At 40.9% G+C, this 26067-nt stretch overlaps 1 protein-coding gene across 3 annotated transcripts in view; it reads right to left on the bottom strand.

Annotated features, from left to right (window-relative positions):
• The window catches only part of EPB41L4B (erythrocyte membrane protein band 4.1 like 4B), a 171982-nt gene that overhangs the window by 101380 nt on the left and 44535 nt on the right, over window positions 1–26067 (bottom strand). For all 3 annotated transcript variants that reach the window (XM_030490937.1, XM_030490946.1, XM_030490957.1), the window contains exons 2-6: window positions 18864–18968; window positions 7950–7992; window positions 5669–5747; window positions 2204–2248; window positions 1352–1404 (exon numbers count right to left, since the gene is read on the bottom strand). In XM_030490937.1, the coding sequence (XP_030346797.1) occupies window positions 1352–1404; window positions 2204–2248; window positions 5669–5747; window positions 7950–7992; window positions 18864–18968 (325 nt within the window). The remainder of the gene's footprint in view (window positions 1–1351; window positions 1405–2203; window positions 2249–5668; window positions 5748–7949; window positions 7993–18863; window positions 18969–26067) is intronic.

The following is a 26067-nucleotide window of genomic DNA, read 5'->3' as shown; positions in this document are numbered from 1 at the left end:
AATTTTGAAGAAACTTATCGTGATGATGTCAAAATAGCAGAAAATTGAAGAAAAAAAAAGAAGCAGGAAAGTATAAAAGTCTGTTCCCACACACAGTGTTAAGAAGCATTAGCTTTGGTACCTAGCTGAGGACATTATAAACATGATGGAATGGCTGTGGTATTACATTTACACAGTAATCACAGGTGTCAGTTACTACCTAAAACATAGAGGCATCAAACTATTGCCTTTTGCTTGGTTCTACTTGCTTAGACCCGGGATAAGGTTACCGGTGTTTTCATCTCTGAAAATGGAAGTAACAAATTAAATATGGGCTCCAGATTTTTTCTGTCTTAAAAAGACAAAGAGTTTGCCTGCAGAAGTTCCTTGCACGCCTAACCATCAGAGCTGTGCCAGACTGGAGCAGAAAAATAACCCTCTGCCTTAAGATTTATACCTGTTGCTGTTTGGAACTGAATTCCCAGTTTTGACTGTCAAGTCCATCCAGAGTCACTGAGTTATCTCCATTGCTGTATTAAACTAGAAGGCTCTGCCTAAGCATTCCATGTGCCATTGCCAACCACCAGAGGAAGGAGAGAGAGCATTCATTACAATTAATTTTGCTGCCGATATGCTTAGAGTGGTCCAGTTCACTGCACCTTCTTTTAGCAGCAGGAAGCCCATGTTCAAAGCTACATCCACAGGGACCCACCTAGTGCAAAGCTCTACAACTACCTGAAAGCAGGATGGAGAGAGGAGATGGCTGATCTCTTTTATCAAGTAACAAGCGATAGGACAAGAGGTAACAGCCTCAAGCTGTGCCAGGGGAGGTTTAGATTGCCTATCAGGAAAAATTTCTTCATCAAGAGGGTGATCAGGCATTGGAACAGGCTGCCAGGGAAGTGGTGGAGTCACCGTCCCTGGAAGCATTCAAAAACCATGTAAATGAGGCCCTCAGTGACATGGTTTAGTGGTGGTCTTGGCAGTCCTGGGGTAATGGTTGGACTTGATAATCTTAAAGGTCTTTTCCAAGCTAGTTGATTCTGTGATTCTATGCAGCATGTGCTGAAGGGCCAGATGGTTCTTCAGGCTGAGCCGGTAGCACTGTGCACACACCACAGCTTCTTACTCAGTGAGCAGCTATTTGAGGTCTTTCTTCCCTGGTTGGCCCCTGGTTGCCATGAAACATTTTGCCTATGCATTCCTTTGAGGTTTCTTCCTCTTGTGCCAATGTTGGCTTACGGAGTTCAGAAACTATGAATGGGGCAAAGGCACGAAAGTGATCTAACATTCTTCTCCTCAGGTAAAGGAAAGGCATTTATATATGATGAATGAGAAAGCACTAGTAACAAAGAATGAAAAGAGACTATACCTTGAAGACAAAGAGCTGCGAGTTCAACAGCAGTTTCATATGGGCATTTCAGTCTTGAAAAGGAAAAAAACAAGGTATAAAAATCCTGTCATCTTTCTCAGTGAATTCTTCTTGCAATAAAGCTAAAAAGTAGCTTGATATAAGAAATGGAAACATTAACTTCCACAAACCACTAATGATACGAAACATCTACAATTATTTTTTACTTGCATATGATTATTTCCTAATTTGGTACATTCTAATTAGCACTAAACACATGATACGCTCCACCATAAAACAAGCTTGAACTAATAGAGACAACATTAAATTGACTAAGAGACCACTTTTGCTTCCACACTGTATTTTAGAACATAGCTTTGAGTTTTTCCGGCTTTGTAACTAAAAAAAAATGAAGCTGGTGTGAATTTATTGGCTAGGGTGAGACTATAAACACCATGAAGTACTTTTGCAGGGTTGACCTGTACAGAAAAAAGTGTTGCACTTCATCTTTTCCTCCTGTGTTTTACCCACCATGCTGAAAAATATGGCAAGCACATGTTACATTTTCAAGACATTACAATCAGGACAGTCTTTGCTCTTTATGTGCTTCCATCACCTGGTCAATCCATTAAAGGTCTTTACCCATTCTATTTGTCAACAATACAATCATGATGCACACAAAATCATTTATCTCTGTATTCTAAAGCAAAAAAACCCCCATGCATGTGGAACTGTAAATCATGTTTATAATCTGTTCACGAACACCATAGAGAACTAAAAAGATCACACAGTTAAAGTAAAATTTTAAATCACTGAGTGATTAACTATTGTAAATATTTTAAATTACAGTTGCAAGAGCAAAGAGGTACTTACTTCCCTGAAAGAATGTCTTGCCGGAGCTGTAATACAAACAGGTACCTGACAAATAAAAATTCATAAAGTCAAAAGTATATATAATGTCATCTTTCTAGCCCCGACGGCTTAAAAAATATCACAATTCATTGAGTAGTCACAACATACTCATTAATTTGCTCTTAAGAAAAAGGGCCTTTGGGATCACCAGATACAACCTGCAATCTTCAAACTTCCCACAGCTTTCGCTAAAATCAAAAAGAACAGAACATTTTTCATCTGCTGGCTGTCTTCAGGACATTGTCCAAAGCCTTGTTGTTTAGACATGTGCTCTATCTGAGCATACACCACAGCAATCTAAATGTAATTGACACTCTGATGTTCTCCTGATCTGAGTCTTTCCCAATGCAAGTAAGAATTGAACTACATGATCTAGAGCCAAAGGCATGAAGACTTCAGGACTACCTTCTCAAACACAACTACAGAACACAAGAAAAAGTCCACACTGGCAAAAGAAAAAGCCCAGGCTGAATTATCACTTAAAATAGCAGAAAACTTCTGAATAAAAGAAACCTGAACTCCATAGAGCCCACACATTTATTCAGGAGGCCAAGTAGGAATTTACAGCCTTCAAACTGTAGTAGTAGTTTAAGCTGTTGCTAATTTTCAGTTATAGGCACATTTCATGTTTCACAGCCAATCAGAGTTGGGGTCTGAGGCCTGTAGAAGCACCCCAGGTCATGCAAGAGCTCTGTTCAAGACAAGGTGGCACAGGCAGGCTCTGCACTGCTCTGGACACTGCAGGGTGAGGCTTGCAATGACGGGTGATGCAAGCGAAGAAAGCATGAAGCACCACTGAGTGTCAACCCAGTAAATGTGAATGTAAGTAAACCTCTGCTATCTTTACGAAGAAGCCAGAAAGACAAAGTGTTTTTCATCACAGAGGATGTGCTGTGAATGTGAGGAAGGATGAATAGTTGGAATCAAACAGGGAAACGGAAATGAAAAAGAAGATTAAAAAGACTTCTCATGACACACTAAAGCAGAATCAGATTTATCCACATTAGCTCTGTCACATCTCTGATTCACATACTTGGCTAATACCTGACATGCCAATCAAACCTGGGTATTTGCATGCATAGATTAAACGTAGACAAGTGTATTTCCTGTTCCTATTGTTTTCCTCTGATGATTCACAATCTCATGAACTCTTCTAAATTTGAAAGAAAAATCCAGGCAGTTCTTCTGCCAGTGTCAGTTGGCCTGTACAGCACCACAGCTCTGCTCTGGTTGGTATGGTTTACTCTTGCTACTTTTCTGCACACAGACTGACAAGCATCAGCATCTCAATTGCTGATATTCCAAATCAGCAAATTCTCCACAACACACATGTACAGACACATTCCTTTGTTGTTTTTCTAACTAAACTATCTAAACAGGTCCCATACAGGTGGCAGAAGATATCTTCCAAAAAGCACTGGATTTAAACTGTGTTGTTAAATTGTTAAAAGACAGAATGGGTGATGGGTTTCAACTTTGCACTTATTATGAGAATGTGACATTTGCATCTTCACTACAAACTGGAGTCTACTAGAAAACAGGTCTCTACAAGGAATTTCAAACATTCCCCCACAACCAGGCCCGCCCATGGTTACTGTTAATGGTAATTTTTACTCTTCCTCTTACTCCCATTCCACTCCCATTTGGAATAATTCTGAGTATATAGTTGTTAATCTTCACTTTTTACTCAACATGCTACATGGAAAATATGACCCAGCCAGCATAAAGAGTCTTAATAAAACCCAGCAACATTCAAAATTACTCTCCTCTACAAAAAAAGAAAAATGCAACTATTTGTTCACTGTAAAATCAATTTCTAGCTCATTTTCATTTTCCTTCCACAGTTTCACAGTGATCTTCTGTCAAGCTTATAATTAAACAAAATTGTTCATAATACTGAAAATTTAGCTGACTAAAGTGTTTTTCTAATTAAAATAGTCTTCTGAAACGTCATCTTTCAGCAACAATTAGATCACAACGCATCAGAGGTTAAAACTTTCAGAGGAAATGTCTTACTCGATCACAGCAATGATCACATAGCTCAGAAACCCACATCTTGCAGTGACTAGGATCATATGCTTCAGAGGATTAAGCAAGAAATCTTGCGGTAGACAGTAATGGAATAATTTGACCACAGGGGAAACGTAATACTTGTCAGACATACACCTTGATGTACGAAGACTTAAATCAATTTTCAGAAAATATATATTATTCCTACTAATTTAACCACATTTTCTCATTAGAGATGAGCTCAAATCATCCAGGTTTTTTGATTCCCTTAAGATCTTATATTCAATCACGTAAGTGGCAGGGAGTTCTACAGGTTAATCATATATTGTATAGGAATATGTTCTTTTATTGAATTAACACTGCTGCACTAAATTGACAGTGGATATTAAAGCTTCCATGTCAGTATCATAAGGTGGTGATAATTAGCTCTTTGATCTTGTCTCAGGCAGTGGAAAAAACCCACCATGGTCAACACAGCAGATAGGAAAGGAGACAGTAAACTTATGTCTGCAAGTGTAAGTTTAATGTAAACATCACATGCACATGAACTACAACAATCATCAGTCTTTAAGCACCTTAGGCTGATTGGGAGTATACTGACTACTGCCAAGCAAATTAGAAGACATAGAAAGTGCCCCACGGTGAGAAACAGACAAAAAAAGAATAACATTAAGATAGATGATTACTATACAAAGAAGACACAAAGTTGGCAGATACAAAAGGTAAGTAAACCCTTTTCGTCCAGCTGCTCCTTTCCCAGTTTTCAGAATATCCTCTAGATCACACCAGGGTGTTACGAACCCAGCAAGGTGTAGTCCTTACAGCCCTGAAAATAGCCCACCAGACTGAAACAAACAACCTCCAGGTATTCTAAGGTGACTTTACACAATCGCAGTCTTTTGCACCACAGAGAACTCGTGGGGAAGTGGAAGAGATTCAGTCAATCAACTGTTAACCAAGAACTCAAGCTGTCTATTCCCACAATTCTGTGGCCTTTGTACCATTACTAAATCATCCCCAATTCTCAGAGCAAGGAGAACAAAGCAGAGTGCTGGCATTTTCACAGGACCTGATGGAAAACCCTCTCAGATGTATGGCAGGCATCACTGGTGTAAAGAGCACCTGACTCCCAGCTGCAGCTCTCCCCACCCGATGCTGCCTTTCTTTGCTAACTTCAAAGCACCAGAACACAGCATCTCCTACAGACTAAAACACTTGGAGAGGCCCATAAATGGGTTTTGGCAGCAAATAAAATAGATGATGTTTCTCTGACAGTAGGAAAACACCTACGAAGTCAGATAAAACGACTACTTTTAGTAAGAAATCTCAAATCACCTGCTTATAGCACCTTCATGTACCTTAGACGTCTTATTTACCCTTCTGCCAGCCACCCAGTTAACCATGCATGGTTCCTACCTTGTAAACTCCTCATGAAGGTTGTTCGGTTCTGATGAATAGTACTTTATTCGAAAATGCAATGTGTATGGAGGTCCAACTGTATATGCAGACATTTTAAACAGGGGAAAACAAAAAGTTTACACTGGTTGCGGATCTCCTAAGACAGAACAATAGCCACCACCCCACAACCCAAGAAATCCAAAACAAGGTATGTTTTTCACATTCTTCAAAGAAGCCAATATTTCATGGTTTTAAATTGTAAAATGCATGCAATAAAAAAAAAAAAAAAAAAAAAAAGATTACCACCATACTTTCTGATACTCTAATAATTAGATTAATCAAGCAACAGTCCATTTGGCAAACACATTTTTGTTGAAAGAGGTGTGCCCGCAGCAAGTTCCAGGTACACTGCCTGTTGCTGGGGGGGAGGCAGAGATGGAAGGGAGAGGGAGGGAGAGGGTGATGCTTCTTGTTACCAGGCACAAACACAACTCCAAAAAACACCCGACCCAACAGATCAGATTTCAATTGATGTACGTGAATGAGAAAAGGTAAGATAAATAATGTGAAAAGTGCTGGAGAAGACTCTGGAAGGCACCCGTGAACACAGAAAGCTAACAGATTCCACAAAGCGGTGTTCCGAGAATTGTTTTCTAATACCAGAAGGTGACTGCTAGATCTGACTTTCTATGTAACACAGATAATGTTACCCAGATACCATGAGACTGTGACCAACATTTCCTTATCTGCCTAAGCATTATCTTCCAGACCAACAGCCTGCTGGTATATCAAGCGCTAGAAAAGTAACTCTCTTTCACACCTTTCTAAGGTCTTCTGTAACACCACATCAACACAGTATGTGTGTGCATATTAATGATCCATTCTACTAAAACATGTGCAGCTAAACCTGTAATTATTAGAGCTTTGACATTGTCTCCAATGATAGCTCCTAGAAGACAGGTTATAGTACCCTCGCCTAACAGTCAGGCACTACTGGTAAGGTCTGCATCAGTGAGATAATGACTCTTACCTGCCCACTGCTGGGAAAAAAAGAGCAGTGAGCACATCCATCATGAAAGAGGAACTCTTCTCAAAGCACCTGCTGAATGCAAGGTAAAGAAAAGTATCCTGTTGTGAGACAGACCTTTACAACACCCATCAAATTGCTTCCCTCTTCGGTATTCCTCAGGGCAGGGCTTGGCCAATTTCTTTTTAAAACATGCCCTTCACAGATTAAACAGACAAACCAGTGCAACTAAACTGGTTGAAGGTGTTACAGAATCATCGGTTTTCCACATTTTAAGGCAGATCAAGAGAAGGACACAGCTATAATAGAAAGTGCACCTGCAAATCCCTTAGTCACTTCAGGTAAAGCAGTCTGTGATGTGATGAAAAGATGAGAGAAAGCCAACCACCAAAACCTTACCTACAGCAGCTATCTTTACAGTCTATTCTAGCAGAATGATACCCACACACCATGGGGTGAAAGCAAACTGTCCTAAAGGCCTTTGAAGAGCTCCGCTATTTACAAAAATCATCTAGATATTTGGATACTTATTAGAAAGAAAGGCAAAGCACCACTGAAGCAATCAAGACCCATTTCTGTGAGATCCTGCAAGAGGGTCAACAATTTCCGTTCAAAACACTCTATTTTAATCTCATAGAAGATTATCTATGGCTATCTACGGCTGTTGCCAACTGCAGTATATTAACAAAACATGTTAGCGCTGATGGTATACTGTACCAAGCCTGCAACCAAGTTATTAGAGATCCAAAAGCAACTTGCTTGCCGTAGCCAATTTCCACAACAAACTCAACGGTCAAACCCAACCTCTCCACTTAAAACTCCCTTCGATGAAACAGCAGGTATTTCTGCTGGTTTTATTCGTGATGTAAAAAGAGATTAACCATTACACAATGAAATATTTTCCATTCAGTCTTTGAAAAAAGTCATAAAATAAAAATCGGTAAATCTGTTCTGGATCAGCAGCAGTGACAGAAACCACAGTCTGTGTCCAGGCAACCTGATTTCACAGATCAGGCTGAAATTACCTGACAACCTACTCTGTCTCAGATGAACAGTACATGTTTAACAAGGGCTGCTGAAGGCTGGTCTATCGCTTATATGTGCTCTTGCATCTAGCATGATACAGTCAGCCAATTAGCCATTAAATCTATTTCATAAGAAATATTTATTCCATTAAAGGCCATATTTAAACATTCACGATCATGTTCAAATACACTAAGTTCATATTCTTAAGGAAGTAACAAAATAAACAGGCAGAGACATGGTACTCACTTTTTATTTGCTTCTTAATGAATTTTGAATGGTCCAACCAGTGCTAAAAAAAGAAAATCCACATTTAAAAGCAGTTCCATTTAAAGATTTTGTTGACACAATAAACTAATTACAGTAAAATATAACAGATAAAAATATCTTTTAAGAGGAAATATTGCTATATTTATTTCCTAAACTTTTATACATTTGCACAAGTGTTCATTTTCACATTTACCAACTTACTTTCTTTGATGGGGAAAAGCTTGACTTACAATTGTATCAGTACTTCCAGGGAAGTTTCACTCTTCCAGAGAGGAAACCTCAAAAAACAAAGCCACAAAGCAGTGGTGTATAAGGAACATACTCTTTCATACCAGGTATAACATCTGTTGCCCAAATGCCCCTGAGACACCAGGCCAAACCCCTGGGTTTCATTTTCTTTTCAGCTCTCCTGTTTGATGAAGACTCTCCAGATCCTGCACTATCCTGCCTTCCACTGCTCCATAGTCAAGTTTTTTCCAAGATAAGATGAATACTTAACCCTCACTAAATACTGGGGGTTTGGGAAACACTGATGCATATCCACCTCCTCTTTTTGAACTAATGGCAAAAGATCTTTAACAGATGCATCTCTGATGACAAAAAAAAGTATGCTTCCCAACAGAGTTTATGCACTCTCTTGTCAGTGCAAGTTGCGTCTACAGAAGAGTAGCAATAAACAATCTCTGTCCTAAACTTAGCTGAAACATTTGACTGTCTCTGCACAACGTCCTACACAAGGCTGCAATGTGATTTGAAGCAACCCCATGTAAATGCCCCTGTCACACAAGGTAATAAACCAATATTTGGACTTCCCTGAAGTAAGTATTTGCTATATTTATTTTAAAATCATAAGCTAGGTACTATGGCACAAAATCTTAAGGGAAAAAACCTCTGCCTCCCTATTAAAGCATTCATGCTTTCAGAAAAAGAAGAATTTGTAAATGACTACTTATCATTCCACTAACACAATGCTACCACAGCTAAATAAATATGAAAAAATATTTGTTGGATAGTAACGCTGGTATTTATTTACTAAGTCTGCCCCAAGCCAAAGCAAAAAGTTATTTATCACAGGTATAGAGAAGGGTATAGATCAAAAGTCTGATAACTTACGACCCCTGAGGTAAATAAATCTCACAAAAAGGAGAAAGAGAAAAAGAAATAACACTTCCTCTGAAGGTGCTTTTATTTGCATGAGACTTGCTAGACTCCCTTAGATGAGGCTGCCAAGGAATCCATCCTTACAGTCTGAGAAATCTCTACCAGAATAGAAATAAAACATTACAGCAGCTCATACAAATACATTCCTTGGAGTTACAAGTAATTTATTCTGACTCTACTTTGCCCTTTTATGAAGAATTACACCAGAAACCAGAGCAGTTCACAGAAGCTTTGTGAAATTTCAAATTTTTGATATTAACATTAAACTTCAGTGGATTTTTTTTTTGTGTGTTTTTGTTTGTTGTTGTTTCGTTGGTTTTTTTCGGTTTTTTTGTTTGGTGTTTTTTTTTTTTTTTTGAACTGAAATTATAAATTCTGTTACTTTCACACCTCCAGGGCAGATTAATCTTTTATGCTTCCAACACCTAGCTACAAAAATGTTTTTCACCTCAATATTTATTTTGGCTAAAGATAAACCACTCACAAAGACAAATGTACTGATTCCATTAAAAGTTTGGCTTCATGTTAAATAAAACCAAACATAAATAACATCTATACTACAGGCAAAAATCCTCCAGTAACTTTTCGTCTGTGGCTCATTACTACCATATTCAGAAATAAGCACCACACACTCTGAACTAAAATAATTCCCAATGAAATAACCGCTGACAGTCACAATCTTGTATGTGGTATTCTAGGTGTATCAACACTCAAATACAGCAAGTTTCAAACTGGTTATTTGTAAGTGTAAATACTTCAAAGGAGGTTTAAAAATAGATCACGAGACTCTGTGAACTACTTGTGCAGACCACTGAATGAGTCTATAACCTAGACAGGAAACTATCATTCACTCTCCATACCCAAGCAGCCAGAGGCAGACTGCTCCAGGAGATAAAGCATGGCAAACATTAAACTCATCCCTCTTCAGAAGCAAGAATGAGCTGCCATTTTACCCTCATCCCACATTGCACATCACATCTGTGTGTGATGTGGCCACCACACAGATCACAAAACAAAAACAGAGATAGGACATGGACCAGCAGTACTATTGGCCCAGAGTTACCAGGTCATGCAGATTTGTGAACCAATGCCAGTTTAAAAGTCAGATATTGTGTGCAACAGCATTCTAGCTACAGCCAAAAAAAAAGGTTTGGACTTGTCTGCATACTGCTTGCTGACTCAAGAACAGGAAATTGAAAGCAATGAGTTCTGAAGTCTCACTAGGAAGTTGAACAGAACCAGAGGGGACTTTTTCTCTCTCAGCATCTGTCACTGTAGCTCCACCTATCTTGTGCTCTGGCTAAGCAACTGTACACCATTTCAGAATCCAAACTCATCAAAGAAACTTATCTATGGATCTCACAGTGTAGGACAGAGGCTGACCCAGTCATTTCAACTATACAATGCCAAATTCCCCCTGGACTCAGAAGTATCCAAGGAGGAGGAAAAGGATTAATTGGTTTAGGACTGTGTTATGACACAAAGAGTAAGCTACTTGGCTCACACTAAGGAGAAAAAAAAACCAAACCAAAACAAAACCCTGGTCAAACTGCAGGCAATCAAGATTCTGTGATTACTTTAGGACAGACTAGAACAAAACAGAACAGGACAGTACAAATAGTTCAGTCGGAAGGGACCTACAGCAATCATCTGGTCCAACTGCCTGACTACTTCATGTTATCAAGGGCAGTGTCCAAATGCCTCTTAAAACACTGACAGGCTTGGGGCATCGACCTCTCTAGGAAGCCTGTTCCAGTGTTTGACCACCCTCCTAGTAAAGAAATGCTTCCTAATATCCAGTCTGAACTTTCCCTGATGCAGCTTTGAACCATTCCCAGGTGTCCTATCACTGGATACCAGTGAGAAGAGCTCAGCAACTCCCCCTCAGGAAGCCGCGGAGAGTAATGAGGTTACTCCTTTAATTCTGTCAGGTAAACAGGAAGTTTAAACCCTGGATTAAGTTCCATTTATCCCAGTACAATTTCTTTGCTTTGCCAAATTAATAGTTTCCTATGGTATTAACTGACATAAACCAGTAGTTACTTGTTGGGATTGCATGTGTTGAAAACACATTCCAATCAATTCCACATGAGAGAAACACCATTTAAAAAAAAAGATTTCTTAAAATAGTGGAAGCATGTACGTATCTCAGCATGCTCTTCTGTTGATCACTCACTTTATCTAACTGAAGATGAAAAAAATAAGTACCTCAACACTTCATAAGTGATAGCAACCAATATTTTCTCAAAATAGTCACACAGCAAGAGAAAGATGTATTTGTGTCAAAATACAGCAGATAAACTATAGTTTCTGGTGCAGTCTACGTAAGGACCACAGTGACTGCCAAACGACGACTGAAAGGAGGAGTACCACAGGTTGACACAAACCCTTCACACACCTGAGCTTTGCAAATTCCATCGTCTCTCTACTTGCTTCCTAAAAGAATGAAAAATCCTTGTCTTGTTCTATACAGCCCTCAAAGGTGACCTGAAAAGGAAAAAAATTGTGTTTGACCCTTTTTGGTTGGTTTGTTTTACTAGTTTAAACTGCACGAAGAATGTCTTGAATAGGCTGTTTTCCTTATGCTTATTCAATAAGAGAAAGCCCCTTCTTACTGGAAGTTTTATTTGCTTTCTGAAAAACATTGCTTAAATGTTTTCTCAAGCCTTACCTGGAGGTACAGGAGGAAGAACTGTGCTAAATGCTCAGGTTTGCAAAAGAAGGTGTGCTAAACAAAAGCTGGCACCTTTAAAACCTAAAGTCACTTATCACTTCGACTGTCTTTTTGCTGTCTGATTTCCTAGGCACCTGAACCCTGCCAAGCTGTCTGCCATTAGGCACATGGCTTTCTAAAGCAGAGAGGATAAAAACATATGTAACACATGGGAGGAAGGAATCACCAAAACAAAGTCAATGAAAACCCTACCCACCAACCACAGTTTGGGACTTTTCTAAACATATAAAGTTAAAAAGTAATAAAGTTACAAAAGAGAAAAAGCCCTTTCCTCTTTTCTTCTGAAGGTCACCTTTTAAATAATATTATGGTAGAAGCAGAAAACCAAATGAGAATTGGGGTCACGTAGAAACTCAGAGCCTACACAAGCATATACTTAGAAAGGGTATAAGCTCCCAGGAGTTTACAGCTTAAAACGATGAGAATATTGTTCATTACACTCATCTAAGTTTCTTTGATTCCTCCTGGAAAGTTATGTTCCTCTTGAAAAATGCAGATGCAGAGAAAAACTGCTTTTAGATAAATTGCTCATATACAGCTGAAGATGTAATGAACACCAGGGGTGATACTGGCTAGTATTTTCAATAGGAAGCAGGGTGATGGGGCACAATACAACTGCAGAGAGAGAGCAAAAGAGTGTTGGAGCACAGGAAGGCATTTCTAAACTTGCTGGAGGAACTATTTAAGAACAGATTCTGCGAGATCAGCATGGACAATTACAGCACCCCCAAATTACAGGCTGAGCCCCAAGGGAGAGGGGAGAAGAGTGACTGAAGTCCATTGGGCTGCTGTGCCAGGGCAACAGAAGGAGACTCTCATAGGGCCACTGAAGCCCTCGGGACCTGGAGGTGGGGGTGTTCAGCCTGAGGACAAGAAGCCTACCCAAGGGGTGGATTGAAGATGAAGCCAGACTCTCCACGGTAGTGCACAATCAATACCAACAGATCAAGCAAAGAAGTTGAGAGACAGCTTTTGCTTTGGCATGGTGGTTTGACATTGGCCGGCCACCAGGTGCCCACCAAAGCTGCTCTATCATTCCCCTCCTCAACTGGACAGGGGGAGTAAACATGATGACAGAGATATCACTCTGACCAATTACTGTCACAGGCAAAACGCACTAAACTCAGGGAAATTAATTTAACATTACCAATCAAATTGGAATAGGATAACAAGAAATAAGAACAAATCTTAATTTTCCTTCCACCCCCTTCCTTTTTCCCAGGCTCAACTTCATTCCCAATTGTTCTACCTCCTTCCACCAAGCAGTGCAAGGGATGGGGAATGGGGGCTGTGGTCAGTTCACCACACGTTGTCTCTACCACTCACCCCTCCTCAGGGAAGGACTCCTCACACTCTTCCCCTGCTCCAGCATGTCCCTCCCATGGGAGACAGTTCTCCACCAACTTCTCCAACATGAATCCTTCCCACAGGCTGCAGTTGTTCACAAACTGCTCAAGCGTGGATCCCTTCCATGGGGTGCAGTCCTTCAGGAACAGACTGCTCCAGTGTGGGTCCCCTAGGGGTCACAGCTACTGCCAGCAAACCTGCTCCAGCGTGGGCTCCTCTCTCCATGGGGCCATAGGTCCTGCCAGGAGCCTTCTCCAGCACGGGCTTCCCATGGGGTCACAGTCTCCTTTGGGCATCCCCCTGCTCCAGCATGGGGTCCTCCATGGGCTGCAGGTGCAGATCTGCCCCATCATGGACCTCCATGGGCTGCAGGGGCACAGCCTGCCTCACCGTGGTCTGCACCACAGGCTGCTGGGGAATCTCTGCTCCAGCGCCTGCAGCACCTCCTCCCCTCCTTCTGCACTGACCTTGGTATCTGCAGGGCTGCTTCTCTCACGTATTCTCACTGCTTTCTCTCAGCTGCTGTTACACAGCAGTTTTTTCTCCTTACTTAAATATGTTATCATAGAATCATAGAATAGTAAGGGTTGGAAAGGACCTTAAGATCATCTAGTTCCAACCCCTCTGCCATGGGCAGGGACACCTCGCACTAAACCATGTGGCCCAAGGCTCTGTTCAACCTGGCCTTGAACACCGCCAGGAATGGAGCATCCACAACCTCCCTGGGCAACCCATTCCAGTGCTTCACCACCCTCACTGTAAAGAACTTCCTCCTTATATCTAATCTAAACTTCCCCTGTTGAAGTTTGAACCCATTACCCCTTGTCCTACCACTACAGTCCCTAAGGAAGAGTCCCTCCCCAGCATCCTCATAGACCCCCTTCAGATACTGGAAGGCTGCTATGAGGTCTTCACGCAGCCTTCTCTTCTCCAGGCTGAACAGCCCCAACTCTCTCAGCCTGTCTTGATACGGGGGGTGCTCCAGCCCCCTTATCATCCTCATGGCCCTCCTCTGGACTTGCTCCAACAGCTCCATGTCCTTTTTATGTTGAGGACACCAGAACTGTACGCAGTACTCCAAGTGAGGTCTCACAAAAGCAGAGTAGAATGGCAGGATCACCTCCTTTGACCTGCTGGTCACGCTCCTTTTGATGCAGCCCAGGATACGGTTGGCTTTCTGGGCTGCAACTGCACACTGCCGGCTCATGTTAAGCTTCTCATCAACCAACACCCCCAAGTCCTTCTCTGCAGGGCTGCTCTGAATCTCTTCTCCACCCAACCTGTAGCTGTGCCTGGGATTGCCCCGACCCAGGTGTAGGACCTTACACTTGGCTTGGTTAAACTTCATAAGGTTGGCATCGGCCCACCTCACAAGTGTGTCAAGGTCCCTCTGGATGGCATCCCTTCCCTCCAGCGTATCAACCAAACCACACAACTTGGTGTCATCAGCAAACCTGCTGAGGGCACGCTCAATCCCACTGTCCATGTCGCCGACAAAGATGTTGAACAGGACTGGTCCCAACACCGATCCCTGAGGGACACCACTCGTTACAGGTTTCCAACTGGACATCACTGGAGGCATCACCAACATTGATAATGGGCTTAGCTTTAGCCAGCAGTGGGTCTCTTTTGGAGCTGTCTGGAACTGGTTCTGTCTACCACTGGCACATTCTGACATCTTCTGTCAGAAGCAACCTCTACAGCCTTCACTTCAGCTTACACTCTGGCCATGCACAAAGACAAAAGAAAATGGCAAAAGCTTTTTGTTGTCCTGGATAGACTGGAGACTTGACTTCTCTACACTTAGAAGAGAGGTGGAGAAGCACCACTGAGAGACAGTATTGCAACCACCTGCCTTGTATAGCTACTTCTCAAGTCTGTGCCAGAGAAATAGTCTCCAACCCTCCTGGAAACAGTAAGTGCTACTGGAAGATTAAAACCTGGAGATGCTCTGGGAATTCTTAGTGTATTGGAGTCTCTCACAGGGTGTTCCTAGACTGCAATATAGCCTTGGACAGCCACAGCTGGAAGAAGTCATTGATCACATGTTCTGCATTGTTATGGAAGCAAGCACATTGCCTCTGTCCAGTTACTGAACTGGTTTTCATATCACTATCACTATTAGTAACTGAAGCACTGAGTACTACAGGATATTGTTATCTGTACAGCTCTTGGGACCCTCCAACTGCAACTGGTATTTGTTGTTCTGGGCTACAACCCACAGACACACATCCTGCAACAACCACAGTCCTAAAGAGCTCGTCATCCAGAGGAACAAGAGAGATTTAGGGAGGGGAAACAGAGTCACAGATGAATTTCACAGTTTATTCATGGGGAAATGGGATATTTCTACTAGAAGCAGAAAAGAAACCTTTTGCATTATCAAAATATTAACCAGTATCCCTTTCTCCCAACATTCAGTGTATTGAACAGTGAGGCTTGTCCCTATTTCGTTCTGCCTAATGGACCCTTGTTGTTACAGTATTAAGAGTACATAAGGAAAAAGACTCCCAGATATCACACTAAGGCTAATTGACTGGTTTGAGTTGCACATTTTTCCATATCCCTCACACACTTAAGAAGTCACAGCAGCAATATCAAAAGCAAGTAGATGAAAAACCTCTTGATCTGAATGACAATGAACCCTTAAAAGAAAATTTAGATGCAGCAGACACAGTCATGAAGCACCAAGTCCCTACAAGGCCCTGACCCAATCAATACCTGCTGAAACATCCAGGACTCTAGTTCTCACTGTACTACTATATTATGCATATTATAAAAAATACACAAAAACAGAAATTTAAAAAAAGGATGAGAACAATGAAAGATCCACCACTAGAACAGCAGCAGAGCACCAAGTATCAGTTTTGCTTGAGCCTGGTAGAAAAAGAAGAATTGGTCCAAAGCCATTATAATGTGACTACAGTACAGTTTTATCCCACACTATAACCTATAAATTGTGATCAGTCAAAGAGCTGAACATCAGCAGGCATTATATCTGTGTTGCTTTTTAAACCTCACTTATGAATAAAGGTTTTCTACTAGATCAATTCTTCCCCACACTAATAATACTTAACAATCCATGTCCCCTGGAGTATTTCTACTTCTGGAGTTAGTATCAGATAACTTAAAATACAACAGCACACACAACTTTGCTTTAGAATAAACTACTAGATGACTGTCTACATTCTTCTATTCATGGATATCTTCAAAGAGCACGATACAAACTGCTGCAGAGTTCACTGAATTAGGCTTTACAGCATTTTCTGTCTTGCTGCTGAAATCTTGCTTTTCACAACTTTATGGTTTTTGGTTGTATTGAAAAACTTTTTTTCGGGTATTAAAAATAAGCTGTTCAAAGTTTTTTTCTCTTTCAAAGCAGATCAGCTCTAATAATGATTTTTTTTTTTTCCCCAAAATCACAGCTATCAACACTGCTTGTCTCATCTCTGACAAAGTTATAGGACTGCAGGGAACAGTGCACTCAAAAGCTGCTCGCCTGGAAGCACACAGAAGTAATCTCCACTATTCAAAGACTATTTTCTGCTCTCTTATTTATAATAGGGGCGTAAATATGTTTAGCACTTAACAAAATATAATAAAGAGAAAGGCTCAGAGCCTCAAGGAGTTTACAGAACTTTAACTCCCCAGTCCCGCAACTGCCACTTTGTGGCTGGGCTGGCACTAAGCAGAAGCACACAGAGACTATGCATTAACAGCTATACAAATGAAATGAGTAGGTCACAAGTTCAAAACAGACCAAGGAAGGATGTTAAAGCATGGAATCTTTTTGCACAGGGTGCTGGGGAACATAAAAGCTTGTGCCTTGAAGCTCTCAAAGCTCTACTCTCTGACCAGCTTGAGCCAGACAAAAAACCCAAACCCACAATGTAAATGAGAGCTTTCAGCCTCACACTCCAGCACAGGTGAAGAACTCTGTCCTAAACACTCCTCCTAATCCAGGTATGCATAACCTTACTATCAAAGTCCTGCAACTAGCATTGACTTTTTTAGGCCCCCCAGATGTTGTTCACAGCACTTACCCCTCTTGTAACTGTTGACACAAAGTTTTACTCCCCATCCAATAGAGAGGAAAGAAATAGCACACAAAGCTAAAACACACATACAGGCACATTTTGCCCTGAACACCTGGAATAGAGCTACCCATGGAAAACATACTTGCTCACATCTCTGCTGCATCTTTCTTACAACTCAAAAGAGCCCTTCAGTTTTGCAATTATACAAGAAAATAAGCATTCTCTGTTACCTCAGCCAGGTCATCTGCTTCTGATCTGCCCTCTTTCTTACTAGGAACAAATGTTTCACCCCCTTTCTGCTTCCCTTCTTTAAAACATTACAGAACTCCTTGCTAGGTAACTTCTTCTAGCTACCAAGTTTTAGGTGATTTGACAATCGGTAATAATATAACCTGTTTCGCCTATTCTGAGGAAGCTCTGCTCTATTAGCTATGTCCTTTATGATCAGGTCCATCATAAAAAGACACACAATTTATGCAACAAATGTTATCAGGAACATACCCACTAAACTACCTAAAAACCCCAATCCCATTATGGACATACTACATTCAAAGACCATGTTCCAGTGATAAGTACATACCCTTAAATTAACTGGGATATCAGGATAATGTTTAAATAGATAACACCGGTTCTCCCCAAAAGTACAGATTCCCTTTCTCAATAGCAAGTCGTTATAATACTTAAACAACAAACAGGCGACTTGTCCAAAGTTATTAGTAAACCAGATGATCATGCACCTGATAAAATGCTGATCTGACCTGATCACATTGTCCCACCCTTGCTAGAGAATAAAGCTGAGAATTCTAAGATTATAAAGTTAGAAGCTACATTCCACAAGATGTCAATATTGCAGCTATATTTTCTGATTACTCTAATAGCAGTGAATACATCTGTCACCTGTTGCTTTATGGAACAAAACATTTACTGACCAGATAACCTAAAAGCAAACACTTATTTTTCAAGTCTGCATATTCTCTGTCCACAACCCAGGTTGCTGTCATATCAATACCTCAGCATATAAGATGAACAATGGAAAAGACTAAATATATAGCAATAAAGTTCAACCACAAGGTTGCAGTCTTTTAACCTTATCTTCCTAATACATCTATCTACCCGCATCTGTAAATATGGTCCTTTCTCTTCCTCATTTTACCTGTAGATGCTGGAGGTCACCAGATAGGGGAAAAGAAGAAAAATTTTTCTCTATTTCAAATACATCTAAATGAAACTAAATTCTACAAAGTAAAAATAATCTGTATATGGAACAGTAAAGATAGGAGTTACAAGAAACCCTTGCTTGCGAGAGAGATGTAAACCATTTTTAATACCATGAGCCTACTAAACATAAAACATTTTTCTTTACCCACAATTATTGGTTTTTTGCTTATGTGCAATCATGCCATGTGCGATCATGTCATGTGCATATCATATAAAGCGTCACGTGACTCATTTAGAGGATTTGGCTTTATGTGTAAGAATCAAACATGCTATCAGCTGTTTCAGCAGCATGTCCCCTAATGCCTACATCTCTCCATGAAACAGCACCAGTAAAACATTTATAATAGGCAACACAAACTACCACAGAACACAAAAATAAACTAAAGTTATACTCACCGTAACCTGGGAAGCATCCATGAACTGTAGGCCAAAGTAATCAGTTTCCACAAGGTCCAAATGATACACAATCTGGTCAAACAACTCCTGTCCCTTTGCATTTTTCTGTAACAGAAAACAAAGGTTTTGTTGGGGTTTTTTTGTGGGTGGGTGTGGGTTGGTTTGTTTGGGTGGATTTCTCTTTAAGTTCAAATGGGGAAGAGGAGATGCACAATAGGAAATAATCTCTAAAGAGAACTACTAATTATTCTAAAGAATTGTGTTGACATTTATTTTCTTCAAGAAAGACACAGTGACACATTGTTCCTGTCTGCAGCTATTCCAACAGCATTAGACTTCACTCTCAAAGAAAACTGTCAAAGTTCACTCTAACTCAAAGTATCAGACAGAAAAGAAAGGCTTATATCCTTTAAGTCACAGAGCTGGCATTTTAAACCTCAGACAGCCAAATTCTCCAGGAAAAGTTTGCTTGACATCTGCCCGAAATCTGCAGTTATGCAGTGCCACACCACCACTCCAGCTGCAAACTAAATTCTGGACAGCTTGAATACTTGAAAAGCACTTTGAGGAAAATTAATGGAATTTGATAAGAATCTTTCAGTAATGTTACTAACTGCAATAACTTTTACATCCTTTACAGGGACAAACAAAAAAGGGAAAAAAAAAAAAAAAAAGCAACAATTCTTACTTGGCATGCCATCTGAAACACAGGCATGGAAACAAAACTAACCCCAGTCATGGGCTACGGTTCTAGTAGAAAAGTTAGCTGATCCTAAAGCTAGGCTGCGTTGGCCTGTGTACTTGTTCTGAGGGTAAGCCAAGAATTCAGATACCTAGTGCTTCAACTTCAACCACTAGAAGCAGCAAAGCTTGGATGTAACGGGTGGGTAGGATTAAGAGGGAATTACAAACCAAGTTTTCATGCAGACCATGTTGAGTTACTTAAGGAAGGAAGTTTTCAAGTTCCTGAGAACAAAAACCCCTTGGCTAAAAATACATAAGATGATCATAAATATCAATAAGAGACCAAAGCTACAGGCCTATTTTATACAGGAAAGTACAGATCTGGAAACACTTTGTGTCTGCTGTCCCTCATACCTTTGAGGATCTTTTATTTTTTAAAGCTCTAACATATTAGGCATTCACACTTCATCACAAAATGTAGCAAAATTCACTGATTTCAGCTGAAGACCTAAATAGCATTCAGTTCCTTCCGTTTGGTCTTCTGCACAAAAGCACCATCAATCATAACATGCACAACTGCTGCCCAGGATTCCAAGCTGTCTAAAATCTGTCTTCTTCAGCAGAAACAAGATAAAGAGTTTAATCTCACTCTATTTTTCAAAGAAGGCCAAGCAAGCTTAGGTGTATGTATCAGATTTTGAGGGGGGTTTGGCAGATTTTTGTTTGGGTTTTTTGTTTGTTTGTTTTAACAAAGCAGAAGCACAGAAATCGAATCTTACCAAATTTCAAGAACAGTATTCGGGGCTCCATTAAAAGAAGCTGCACAAAAACTTAAATTAAGCACTAATTTACCATTGTGAAGTACTGCTTTATTAATTTGGAGGAGCAAGAGGTGAATAATAGACATTCTTAAAGAAAATGAGAATACAACAGCTCCTTGTAGCAATACATTCCTAAGAAACCATCATCTTTAGATGTACAATAATCGCTATAAGCCAAAGTTTGCTAAAAGGTATCCAGAACACATTTTCTGATATGTAGTCAATTCAGCACTTGTTAAAAGAAGCCATAAGACATGAGAAATTCATAAAAGTAGGAACGACTGATTTGATGCCCTATGATCTCTCTATTCCTGGTTGCTTGCTTTATGGCATTAACTACTAGCATGTTTATCTTTGACTGCCATGCACCCAATAGAAACCAGAGTGAGCACACTCCACCTTCTGTAACCAAACAATAGTTAATGTTCAACATGTGTGTTACACAGAGAATAGCTGTGTACAGCACGGCTAGGCTATAAAATTCAGTATTACATACATAGTTTACAGGAGATTATAACATTTAACTTGTCGCTAAATGAGCTTTCCCAGCAGCTCATACTGCTTAGGTGATAAAGCTGCTACAGCCAACAAACTGCTGACAAAAAACTTTCTTTGAGATGTTACACTAAAGCGGGAGATAAAAGTGACGCCTTTCCTCTACTAGCAGTAAGGGATGACCTGTTCTCCTTCATTCTGCCTCTTCACTGTGTGACAAGCTAGGGAGTCAGACTGCAGACTGATAAATTGGTACCTGTGCATCAAATTAAATGCAATATAATTGCATTTAATAAAATTGGTATAGGTAAAATAGAAGGGTTTTTCCTCAGGAATTGCATATGCATAAATAAAAGTGGTCCCTAATGGAAAAAATGTCCGTATGATGAGAAACTTCTGATCTTCACAGTATTTTCCTCCTCCCCTTCTTCTAGATAAAGGCGATAAAAAAAAAATGCTTTCTCTTTCAAAACCCGGTACCATATAAAGAATGTGAAACTGATTTCATCCAGGAAAATTTTCTGAGTAGATCTAATCAGTTGGACTTTAACAAATCACACTTTCTCTACAGACCTTCAACTTGTGCTTGTTTTCTGAAGAGACAGATGAAAATACCCAACTTTAAACTAAGACTGTTTTACAGTCCTACCTTGCTACACAGATGGTTCAGAACTGTCAGATGAAAGAGACCTGTGTAACTTAGATTTTAAAAAAAGAGAGTAGATGGCAACAAACAATATACATCTACTATTATGTACAGTTACTACTTTATTGTTATGAAAGTTACTATAATTTGGAATAGTGATGTAATGAAAGTTACAAAACCTGGTAAAACTGAACTAGCATGGAGCAGTCACTTCTGTTCCCTTTTGCCTCTCTTTGCCCTTGAAGAAACATAGACTGAATTACACTTGCAAGTTGGGAAGCTTCACGATGATGAGCAACTCCTAAAACTAAAAACCCACAAAGATCAGAGATTCATAGAATGGTTTGGGTTGGAAGGGACCTTAAGATCATCTAGTTCCAACCCCCTGCCATGGGCAGAGACACCTTCCACTAGACCAGGTTGCTCAAAGCCCCATCCAACCTGGCCTTGAACACTGCCAGAAATGGGTCAGACACAGCTTCTCTAGGTAACCTGTTCCAGTGCCTCACCAGCCTCACAGTAAAGAACTTCTTGTATTTATCTGTAATCTAAGAAAAGGTGTTTCATGTCAGTCAGCCCTGTCCTACCTGAAAGTCGTGCCAGTTTCCTTCACTCTGTAACTTGGGAGCCCCTCTTAAATACCCCCTCCCTCCCGCTTTTTCCCCATCATATTTTCTTTGGGACCACGAATCATCAAAGCATCAAGAAAATTTACATGTTTAACTTATCGCTGGGTCCTCCAACAAGGACCCAAATTGGCGTGGGTATAAAGCACCATGTAGAGCCACAGTGACAGTCGCATGGCCCGTGTTTCAAGTGGGCTAAATTTTAGCTGTCAAAGACTTCCAGTCTCAGGGAATCTGTGGAAATTCTTGTCAGCGAAAACCTGGCAAAACAAAGATTAACTTCTCTAATTAGAATCTCTTCCAGACTTGACATGTGAATAGGCAAGAGGTTTTAACATGCTTTTGGTTGGCATGAAGGAAAGGGCAAATTCATTAGCCAGTGACATCTTACACCAACTGGCCCTGTCTAAACAGGCTGATGAGTGTTGATTTTAGCTATTCCAGAGTTGTTTGAAAGCTTTTTGCCAAAGGGCTTGAAAAGGAGACATACAAACCAGAAAAGTCCCATGTTAGTGCAGATACAGCTCAAGAATGCTATCGACCACTCTTAGAGCACACACAGCAAAGCTGGAGAGCTTCTCTGCACATCTTCCCCAAATGGAAGTGTATTAAGCAACCAAGCACAGTGCATTACGTGACCCCAAGTGGAGTGGCTGTATTTATCGAGTCACACTAGAGAGCTGAGATCACAGCATTATAAACTAACTATTAGCAGATTTCAGAAATAGTTGAAGTTGTGCTTGGGAAAACAACCTGTCAAATACTCCAGGAGGTACATGAAATAGCCTCTAAGTTGACAAAATGATAGCAAAAAAAAAAAAAGTAAAATAAACTAGTGCCAAGAAAAAGGTCAAAGCCAATTAACTGTAATGTGTCCCAAACTGAGTAGGGAGTAGTAGCAGAAATGAGTAGGTAGAGCAGATTTAGTTTCTTTTTCTAAAGAAAACACAGGATCATGCATTCTGCAATACATAAAATATTTTTTCAGAGTGTGCTGCTACGATCTCATGGCCACAGACACCAGGTTTTACCTTCTAGTAAGTTACTAAAGGAGCATTTGTAGCTAGTGATTCTCTACTCTACAGGCCTTATAACTGCTGGGACGCATCAGCATTTCCTCTCTCTGTCATTTCCTGGAACATGGTAGCTACATATATTCTGCTCAGTCCTCTTACACCTGAACTATTATTAACCCATTTTTCAAACCTATAACTAAGGCTTTATGTGCTTAGTAGAGAGAATTTCCTTTGCCTTTGAAGAGTCATAGGCAAAGTTGTTCCCCAGCATTTCAGACATACTACAGGCTAAACATGCATAACGCCATCTGGTCTTCTAATTAGCCTTGACTCCTGGTGCTTGTTATCATCTATTCTTGCTGAGGTACTCAACAACTTTTTTGCCTCAGTCTTCACCAGCAAGTGCTCCAGCCACACTGCTAAAAACAGAAGATAAAGGCAGGGACTGGGAGAATGAAGAACCACCTGCTGTAAGAGATCAGGTTTGAGACCATCTAAGGAACCTGAATGGTGTACAAGTCCATGAGACCTGATGAGGTTCACCCATGGGTCCTGAGGGAACTGGTGGATGAAGTGGCTAAGCCACTATCCATCATATTTGAGAAGTTGTGGCAGTCTGGTGGAGTTCCCACTGACTGGAAAAGGGGAAACCTCCATTTTTTAAAAATGAAAAAAGGAAGACACAAGGAACTACAGGGTGGTCAGTCTTCCCTCAGTGCCTGGCAAGATCATGGAACGTGTCCTCCTGAACACTATGCAAAGGCACATGGAAAATAAGGAGGTGATCAGTGACAGCCAATATGGCTTCACTAATGGCAAATCATTCCTGAAAAATTTGGTGGCCTTCCACGACAGGGTGACAGAGTTGGTGGATAAAGGAAGAGCAACTGACGTCACCTACCTGGGCTCGTGCAAGGCATTTGAAACTGTCTTATGAAACATCCTTGTCTCTAAACTGAAGAGACATGGATTTGATGGATGGACCACTTCGTGGATAAGAAATTGGCTGGAGACCAGTAACAAGTGGTGTCCCTCAGGGGTCAGTGTTCGGACTAATCCTGTTCAACGTCTTTGTCAGCGACACGGACAGTAGGACTGAGTGCACCCTCAGCGAGTTTGCCAATGACACCAAGCTGTGTGGTGCAGATGACACACTGGAGAGAAGGGATACCATCCAGAGGGACCTTGACAGGCTTGAGAACCTCACATCTCAACAAGGCCAAGTGCACCTGGGTTGGGGCAATCTCAAGCACAACTGGATTGAGAGCAGGCCCAAGGAGAAGGACTTGGGGGTGTTGGTTGATAAGAAGCTCAACATGAGCCGTCAGTGTGCGCTCACAGCCCAGAAACCAACTGTATCCCGGGCTGCATCAAAAGAAGCGTGACCAGCAGGTTGAGGGAGGTGCTTCTTCCCTTCTACTTCACACTGGTGAGACCCCACCTGGAGTACTGCACTCAGCTCTGGGGCCACCAACACAACAGGGACATGGACCTGCTCCATCAAGTCCAGAGGAGGCCACGGAGATGCTGCAGGGCTGGATCAGCTCTGCTCTGGAGACAGGCTAAGAGAGCTGGGCTGATTCAGCCTGGAGAACAGAAGGCTCCAGGAAGACCTTATGGCAGCCTTCCAGTACCTAAAGGGGGGCCTACAAGAAATTTGGAGAGGGATTTTTTACAAGGGCTTGTAGCGACAGGACAAGGGGAAATGGCTCTAAACTGAAAGAGGGTAGATTTAGATTAGATATTAGGAAGAAATTCATCACTATGAGAGTGGTGAGACACTGGCATAAGTTGCCCAGAGAAGCTGTGGACTCCCCATCCCTGGAAGTGTCCAAGGCCAGGTTGAACAGAGCCTTGGATGACATGGTCTAATGCAAGGCATCCCTGCCCATGGCAGCAGGGCTGGAACTAGATGATCTTTAAGGTCCTTTCCAACCCTTACGATTCTATGATTCTATGACTCTACAATTCTTTAACTTGCTTTCTTCTAGTCAGTTTCTCAAACACATCCACCTGTACTGAAAAAGACAGCATTTGCAGAATTTTAAGCACAAAATTGCAACAAAATTCTATATTTTTATAAATATGTTCATTAGGACCCTTGGGAGGAGGGTGGCATGGATACCACTCTCTGCACATTCCAAGCTTAGTCATTAGGGGGTATGTGACTACAGTGAAATCATCCTTTGGATGTGCTCTTGCAGGCGCATTAGAGTCAGCACAACTAAAAAGAGATACATATTATACATCACAGTTGCTACGATATCTAACAGCTTCAGCCAAGTATGTGTATTTGAGGCCATGGCTGGGCTTACAAAAGCTGCACTGAAAACCATGCTATCCATCCCAGCAACACTGCTATAGGTAGCACTGTCAAACATGGTAACACTTTTTCAAGTTCCAGTTTCCAGGCCTCCATCCAGAGATGACACTCTGCAGAGGGCACACTGCTCTCTGCAAACTAGCCATGACCTTGGTGCCTGTCCCACCCTCCTCCCAGGGGACCTAATGAACAGATTCATGATATTGTGGAGAGAGCTGCATTTCTGTGCTTGAAATTATGCAAATACTGCTTTCTTTCAATACACAATAAATTCAGTGTTAAGAATAAAAGAAAAGCAAGTTATTTCTTAACACATCATACTTCTATGAGGCTGGCTAACTTGCTCAAGCTATGCAAAGATGTTAGGTTATTTTCTTACAAGTCAACCATTGACTCAAGTTTTCACTTCTGGCTCCAAGCTCAGTTGAAAATGTGACACTGTTCAAATAACGATTGCTTCAGAGCCTGCTACTGCATGCAAATTACTTTTAAATGTAGTACAGACCACAAAAACAAGCAGCATTCCTGAACGCACCCAGAAGAAAATGCAACTGATGATGCATATGAACTTTTAGCTGAAGGAGAACAAAATT

This window comes from Strigops habroptila, chromosome 1 (assembly GCF_004027225.2).
Source record: "Strigops habroptila isolate Jane chromosome 1, bStrHab1.2.pri, whole genome shotgun sequence".
Lineage (NCBI taxonomy): Eukaryota > Metazoa > Chordata > Aves > Psittaciformes > Psittacidae > Strigops > Strigops habroptila.
This window is presented reverse-complemented; position numbering and strand designations above follow the sequence as displayed.